This window comes from Wyeomyia smithii, chromosome 2, assembly GCF_029784165.1.
Source record: "Wyeomyia smithii strain HCP4-BCI-WySm-NY-G18 chromosome 2, ASM2978416v1, whole genome shotgun sequence".
NCBI classification, from domain to species: domain Eukaryota; kingdom Metazoa; phylum Arthropoda; class Insecta; order Diptera; family Culicidae; genus Wyeomyia; species Wyeomyia smithii.
In genome coordinates this window covers 179977521-179986132 of record NC_073695.1, presented here as the reverse complement: position 1 = coordinate 179986132, position 8612 = coordinate 179977521, and the positions used below count along the sequence as shown (strand labels likewise).

The following is an 8612-nucleotide window of genomic DNA, read 5'->3' as shown; positions in this document are numbered from 1 at the left end:
AAGAGTAACTCAGATAAAAGCTGTCTCGCCCCTCACACGATTTATCATATTTGTTTTAATTGGGATGTTTGGCTATATTAGTTTTTCGTATCATCTGAAAGAGCTGCATTTTCTAAGCAAAATGTGATTTACCAAACATTTTTTATCGTTGTCCTTCGATTTTGAAAACACGAAATAAAACTGCTCGAAATCTGTTCGAAATCGCTACAATGACAGTTCGCCCATATACCAATAATTATTGTCATCGTAGCGATTTAGAGCGATTTTTATTCTTTATTTAAAAATCGAAGGACAATGATACTAAATTTAAAAAAATCACGTTTTGCTCAGAAAATTACACTCTTCTAGATGATATATAAAAAAAAGAAATCCGTGAATAGCTGAACAACCCAATTCGATGATGTCTTCGGCTTTGAAACTTTGAGCACAACTGGCATGAAGTTCATGCACAGTCTACAGCAGTAAAAGAACGTTTAATTGATTTTTACTTGGACAAATATGAATAAAAATTTTTTTCAGCAAAACAATGTTACATCTTATGTCTGGTCTTCTTAAATAATAAAAAATGAACAAAAAACATCAAAGATCTTTCGGTACTGTCTTACACAACTTACAGATTTGATCGATGGTTTTGGCTACTAATTGCATTTGCCGTTTTCACAAATTAGGTCGGTAATAATGACAGAAAGCAACAACAATTTGGTAACTGATTGGTCGGTAGTTGTTGATATTACCGACGTTTTACTGAGCGCTCAGCTCATGAAAAGTCGGTGAAAAAAGAAACGAATTCGGTAATTTAATGTAAGTGTGCAGCTCCTCACTATGCGTAGCGTGTCGATGACCTGCAAAATTGAGTAATGAAAGAAATCCTGAATACTTCGTGATAAGGGCGAATCTAACAAACTGTAAACAAATAGAGATTATACCGGAAACGTATGAAGTGAGCTACTACCTACCTCTAAACTATGTATCAATAATAATGCATCTATTTTCTAACTATTAAAAAGTTCGATGTTTGTTGAGGGCGAAATCTACTTTATATCAAAACGAAATAAAATGAGGAATACACCCTTTTTGTTGTTTACCTTAGTGAAAGGCGAAACTTGACTTCATCTTGATGAATGGGCGGAATCAAAATTGTCAACAAAATAAACATTAAAAGCAAAGGGCGTATTCCGAAGCAATAACCCAAACACGGCGCATAGTTAAGGGCGATACCACATACATAAGACACACGTAACACTCAGGAAGAAATCTTCCAGAAAAGTTGGTACAAAATGAACTACTCGAATGGTACCACACTCTGAATAAAATAACTGTTTCAGTTGTTTTTGAAGCCAGTGTACCTGCGCAGCCCTGCATTTGTCTCGTTCCTACTCGAAAACCGCTTCATTGATTTTGTAAATAACTTTTTGACAGTTCCTTATGGTATTTTCTTTGGGGCTCGATAAAGCCGAGAAAAAGAAAAATCATTTTGTTCATTATTTGTCGAACAGTTGGACAGGATAAGGTACGGAGTACTATGGAGCAACGTGTACAAGAAAAAAACGCCAGTGTTACGTATGTCTTATGTATGTGATTTTACTTTACCGCGAAAACATTATGCAATTAAGTGTGTACAGCTACTCAAAATTGGCTTCCTACACGGAACGACTCCATTGAGCGAAATCGACATAAAAATGGGTACATTTCGTTTTCCGTATTGAATTTTTTCGGCCTCAAGCCCTATTTAGAGTTCCAAGCGAAGTGAAAATCTCATACAAAATATTAATTTTTCCACGCCCGTGAAAAATGCAACCTGCAAAAATTTCACTTTGCTTGGAACTGTAAACAAACTCGATGCAGCGAAATCGAAGGTTGTGGATCTCAACTTTTTTACTTGGGTTTACTTTTTTCACGCATGCAAAAGCTAGTGAAAAAAGCAGCAGCAAGCGAAAACTTGCGTGCGTTTATATTCTGTCAGTTGCAGCCAATTTTCACTTTGCTCGGAGCGTAAACTCGTGAATTTCGCTTCACTCAAACTGTAAACTGCAGGCTAGTGAAATACTGTGTGTTTCACAAACGGGTTTTCACGATAGATTTCGCTAGCGAAAATTTACGCTTTTTCACTAGTCAAATTTTTTACTTCGCTTGGAACTGTAAACTATGCTTCACTTTTAAAACACGGTAGGCATTTGAAAAAATAACTTTTTTTACCTCAGTTGCATATATAATTCAGGCACTGAATCAGACAATGAAAGAGTATTTTCGGATTTGGTAATTTTTAATATAAGTTCGTATAGTAAATTACCCACCTTTTTGACAACTTTGCTTACGTCAGTTTGAATGTTTCATCTATTTTATCAAACGAACAATATATCTGGCAAAACATTTGTGCTGCAAATTCTTCAGAAATCACAAAACTGACGTAAGCAGAGAGGTTCACGTATTACGAACTTGCTTTTTAGCGACCGCCATTATGGTGAGTAAAAAGCTGGATGGAAGCACACCGTTAAGGATGCTTTTTAGTGTGTATCGATTCGAAAATTTACCCAAAAAGTATCGAAACTCCCGATGCCGTTTGGTTTCGCCCAACACAACTGTCATCTAACGTCAGTATCCATAAAATAATCGAATTTGCGAGTTGCATTGATTGTGTCAGGTGAAGAAAACAACAACAATTTTTAGTGCATTGCGAAGTATTTTACTCAATCTTTATTGTTGTTACAATAAATATTAAGGACTTTTCTACAGTAATGGATCCAGCAGTTGCACTAGATAATTATTTGCGTACGCACCAGCAGCTAGATACCGAATATTCGCATTGTTTTCAAATATATTTTTGTTGTAGGCAAAGCAGTCAACCCAAATAATAACGATTTAGATATTTCTGCACTTGATCAGTTTTGTCTTATATTGAAAAAAGATCCAAAATTGATGATCAACGGTTCGAAACTGTTAGCGGAGCGAATTCAGTCGAGCAACACGAAAGAAGTACTTCTTTCCTTAGAGGTAAAGCGAATTTGTTATTTTGGCATTAACAGTGTGTTAAACAAGACTGACATAAACCGGTTTGCAGGCTTTGGAGGAATGCATGGAAACTTGCGGTAAGGAGTTTCAGTCAGAAATCAATAAATTTAGGTTTCTAAATGAACTGATCAAGCTAGTATCGAAAAAGTATAACGGAGATAAAACACCAAGGGAGGTTTCTGAAAGGGTATTTATAAATCTACATTTTTATATAGATAGTGCTACAGCAATAAGTTTATTATATAGATTCTGAACATCCTGCTGACCTGGACAAATAAATATGATAACTGTGTTAAAATTCAGGAGGCATACCATTTGCTTAAAACGCAAGGAATTGAACACCATCCGCAACAAAACGTTGTTGTGAAAAGTACGCCTAAGAGTGCATCTCGAAGTAACTTGGACGAAAAGGATTTTTTCAAGCTGCGAGAGTTGATCCATAGTTCTAAACAAGAAGATCGTGATAAGGCAAATCTCTTGATTCAGAATTTTTATCGTGATGATGAGCGAAGAACGCAGATGAAAAATCGTCGACTAGCCGAGCTTCAAAAGGTAGAGGAGAATACTAAGCTGCTGGATGAAATGCTATCACAGTACCGGCCGGGTGACAGCTCAGAGGAAGATCTAGCAATTATCAGGGAAATTTTCGAATCATGCGAAGGAATGCATCCGACAATTATTCGATTGGCAGAGGAAACGCAGCAGAGTGAAGGTATGCTGGGTAAGTAACTTTGATTTTTCGTCTAAATGCTTTTTTGTATCTGTAACACGCTTGCACAAAATTTCAAAATCCAAATTTTTGATAGCATTTATTAAGTATTTTATCCAGCCGATCGTTGGTGTCAAATGTAAATATTGACATCATCAAATTCGTTGTTCACATTTCAACATTATGCTATTTATAAATTGTCTACTAACTTTTTTACCCCACATACTGTCCTTATGTTACTCAACGCAGATCTGTCAAATGCAAACGGAGTAAAGCATCTTGCAAAATTCTGGAGTTTAGCTCACGAATTTGGTTAGTAGTATCAATTATCATCAAATCGCGTTTGCTTATGTTATAAATCTATTTTTTTGGATTTCTTAATTCGATATGCTTATTAGTTGCTGATTGGAAATGTATTCACTCTAGTTGCGAAAAGTAAAATATCTTATAAAATGCTTAATTTACTATCCTATACCATTGTTTGAAGGTTCAGCATTTTTTTTAACATTATTATGGTATTATAAAGGGTCGATAATCCATTCAAGTATATATGCTTAGTTAAGAATTCATTTTGTGAATACTTCACAAACAATGTTATAGTTATAGTTGCTTCTATTGTGTTTCATATCGGTGTTAGAATTATTTTTTATTCTCTGTTGCAGAAAAAATTTTCGAAGTCAATGACGCTCTAACTCAAGTGCTAGATAAATATCGGCAGCTTAAATTAGACAATTCGACAAACCAGCAGCTCTATAAACAGTCTGCAGCGAACTCAACATCGACAGCTCAAACAGTATCGTCGCCTCAAACATCATACACACCAAACATTGTTGGATCTGATCCATTAGACACATTGTTTGACATTTCTACCATTCCATCGAATAGCGACCCTGTGCGAAGCACCTTTGACGATCTCAGTGAAATTTTCTCATCAACCATCAGCACTGACGAATTACCAAAGGCATACGATGCATCATCGAGTTCCTCAGTTCTGAATACTGACACTATATTGACTCCGTTACTGGTCAGTAATGGGTCATTAGCTGACCGAGTGCTTCCCGAGGTGAAATCGAATGCAGACAGATACCGAAACATTCAGAATTTAATTCAAGCGAATACCAATGGCAATGCCAGTTATTCAGGGTAAAATAATTACTTTCCTGAAGATAACTTATAATAATAAATTTTTTTTTTTCGCAGAATTTTTCAAACTCCTAACACCAATGCCATAAATAAGCCTGTAAGTGCTGATATTAAGTCTGCGGAATTGGACACAGCTGTCAACCCAGGAAAGGCCTTATCAGATTTAGATTCCATAGTGAATGGAATTAAATCAACCCTTTTGACACAGAGCGGTGCATCTGGTGAAACTCAGGCAGCAGCTTCGTTTGAAAAAGACAACTCAAGCGATGAAGATGACATTATACTTAATCCCGTTATCTCGGTACCAGAAGAGTGCAGACCGGTGGTCCCCGTTGAAGCTACAGTTGTACAGAAGCCTCAGTTCAAATCACTATCAGAAATAGTGGTTGATCTGGACAATATTCAACCTAGTCGTGAACCACCGCGTACTGTTTGGGATGACAAAGAGGGCCTGCAAATAACATTGAATTTCACTAAGGACCACCCAAGAGAGGACGTTTCGGTGATTGTCATTTCTACAATTAACCAGGGACGAGATGCCATTCCAAGTTTTCATTTCGATGCTAGTGTTCGGAAGCCCTGTAAACTACGTCTCTTGGCAGCTTCCAGCGACAGCCTTCCTGGTACTAAACCTTTCCGGCCTCCAACTGATGGGATAACACAGGTTTTGCTCTTGGCAAACCCTTCGGGAGAAGCGGTGGATCTTACCTGTATTCTAACGTACTGTGTGGGTGATGATCCGGATCCGATCAAAGAATCTATTGTAATGAAAGAAGTTCCCTTTATCAAAGAGTAGCGATTTCTTGAAAACTTAACATCAGTTGGTAAAAAGTACTGTGGTACTGGCAAAGGTGACGTTATTCTCTGAAATGCTTTTTCTTATGTTCAGCAGCGAAGTTCATACGTCCAGCAGCAGAAAACAGAAGTCAGCTTCGGTTTTATTGATTTGACTATTGTACTCTAGTAGTTATATGTTGAAATGACACAAGCAGAGTATGTATGTATAAATATGAACAAAACGTTCGTGTTTTATTTTTGGTTACTATTTTTCAAACATTGGAAACCCACATCGAATAGAGTAATTATGGTACTAAAGTTACCTACGGGTAGCGTTCTATCGCTAACGCAATGAGTCCGATTCAGTTTCTTTATTCATAGGTAGTAAGGTGGCAGCGGAAATGGTCATGTCACCGGCCATGCATATTTTGTTTATTGACCTGAAAAAATGATCTGTGTAAAATTTCAGCTCCATCGGACATTATTTAGGGGTGTCTCAAAGTTTTGATGTTTTGACCTCGAAAATGGATATCCCTTATAAAAAATCTAGTTCAAAATGCCTAATAAACATTAAAATGATTCACCAAACCACATGTGACTCTTTTTAATGTTTATCAGGCATCTTGAACATAATTTTTTCTTAGGAATGGTAATTTTCGAGGGTGCTTTGTGTTTTAGCTGCCCATGGAGGTGCTACTTTAACCTTTCGATCATTTCACGATTATTTGTGAGTAGGCTTCTATCCGTATTCCTGTACATGTTGGTTTGTGACACTTAAGCAGGTATTAGACGACGCAAATATTTGCTATTTTTGGTACGATTTTTATTTGCACAAAATAAAATCTGTATTGAAAAATAGCAAATATTTGCTTCGTCTAATACCTGCTTTAGTCTCTGCGGGGTGTTTCCACTGCCGTACCTGTGGTTTCTGCCACTCTGCTCCTAGTGTAGTCGTTGCTGTCTCTCTGAAAACTGTGTGGATTTCTCTTGCTAACTTCAAGTGGAATTGCGCCCAGCTCCTTCTCCATTACTAGCGTTGCATCGAGCTGCTATACCTAGTTTTCGGCTGCTCTAAAATCCCGTAGCTGTCCGATGTTGAACCTTGGGGTTCAACTCTGGCTTATGTGGTAAATAGTCGACATTTGTTGATGGTTGTTGATATTTGAGCCTTCATATTGTCGATGCCAACCTGATTCGAAGCTCGTTGGCAGGCTGAACGCCATGTGGTCCTTTAAATATGCTGAGCACTGATTTGTACATGTTCTGTTTTCTAACCTGAGCGCGCATATCCTCGATGGCGGTCTTGATGTCCTGCCGCATATAGCTGTCATCATAAACCTTCCCCAGTTGCGATCTAAGAAAACTGTGGAACCGGAAGTGTAGAATTAATCTGCGTGACATGCTAATGGCCTGAGTTTGGTGCACTTTGCTGTAGCCAGAGGAGTGACGATCTGTAGCTCATATTTCGCAGGTATCCGGCAAGATACATGACAAGACACCAGTGGTGGTCACCATTCCGCTAATTCGCTAATCGCTAATTAGTGACGCTAATATTTAATTAGCGATTCCGCTAATTTTTGAGCTGGTTAGCGAAACTGCTAGCGTTGCTAAAATTTTGACCTTCGAAACGCTAATTGCTAATTCGCAAAATTTTGTAGAGAAGAGACAATAGAACTATTTAGAGAAACTGTGAATTACTGATGGCGTACGTAAATTGCTTCAAAAGATAAACATACTTTACTGCGAAAGTTACTTTTGTAACGTATATTTCATTCAAACAACGTTCAAATGTCTTAATTGTCTAGAGTTCCTCTCTTTACGACACAAGTGAAAGTCAGTATCCGTTCTAGAATAAGGAGTCCCAGTTATCGTACAAGCCACAGGAGTATTTTGAAGAACAAGCTCAAGGTCTAGATTGAATTTTCGGCACACCAGGAACTATACAAATAGCGATGCCCTTGAAATTATGACAACTTTGGTTCTACTCTTTCGCTTCAGATACAAATTGAATTTTTATGAAAACATTCCTAAGAGTATTTATTTTTAATGCAAGTGAATAACTTTTGTTAGTCCATGTTTTTATAAAATCAAGTATGAACACCGTTTTGTGGACCCCTTATTGTAAATAGCTCTAAAAAGTAATTGTTTTCATTTGTTTTACCACAAAAGATCAGAGTGGTCCAAATCTTACAAAACACGAGCAATAAATATAGTGATATGACTATTTACATATTAAAAAGTTAGCGATTAGCGAAAGTTCCGCTAATGTGTGTTTAGCGATTATCGAGCTAAACTTTCCGGTTAGCGGCTTAGCAATTAGCGTCGCTAAATTTTCGGTTAGCGGTGCCCACCACTGCAAGACCCTAATGTTTTGTATATTTTACTATAATTTATCTGACAATAGTCTTTTTCAATTGCAAAAATCAGAGTCAAGTCTAAAACATATTTGACAGGTTTAACCTATGCACAAACTTTCGTGATGACTCGCCGAACTCAAACAAATCTTCAACACTCAAAAAGGTTCTGATTGCGGCGCGATTGGCTCGTGAAAACCAGAGGATGTACGATGAAATGCAGTTTGAAGTAGGCCAGTCGATCTGAGAGTACGTTGCGAAGCACGGAAGTTTAACTGGAACAGAAGCGACGGTGAATCGATCTCGCCATTCAAAAATTTGGCGACAAATACAGCTTGCTGAATTTTCTACGGCCACAGATAACAGACATCCAAGCTAATTTTGCTTCATGTGTAAAAAGACGCAACGGTTTTTTAGCATGTCGCAATACGCAGTATGGTGGCGCTAAGAACACTTAGTGGTCAATGATTCGATAAAATCGATAGTTTTCCAGCTCTTATTGATATTATTACAATAAGAAGCGTTGCCGTTTTTTAATGTAGAAATTTTGAGCAGTCGTAATTTGTACATAACCGACAATTTTATTCAATCCCAGTTTATATTTGCGATGAATTTGTTTG

General features: G+C 37.3%; 1 protein-coding gene across 2 annotated transcripts; it reads left to right on the top strand.

The window, feature by feature from the left end:
• The first annotated feature begins 2601 nt into the window (after positions 1-2601).
• Positions 2602-5884, top strand: LOC129721854 (ADP-ribosylation factor-binding protein GGA1). Of its 2 annotated transcripts, XM_055674911.1 has the most exons (7): positions 2602-2769; positions 2831-2991; positions 3059-3196; positions 3256-3730; positions 3968-4030; positions 4381-4861; positions 4919-5884. In XM_055674911.1, the coding sequence occupies exons 1-7, from the start codon at positions 2736-2738 to the stop codon at positions 5655-5657; spliced, it is 2091 nt and encodes a 696-aa protein (XP_055530886.1). In that variant the 5' UTR covers positions 2602-2735; the 3' UTR covers positions 5658-5884. The 2 variants fall into 2 exon arrangements, with proteins under 2 accessions (XP_055530886.1, XP_055530887.1); XM_055674912.1 differs by lacking the exon at positions 3968-4030.
• The last annotated feature ends 2728 nt before the right edge of the window (positions 5885-8612 follow it).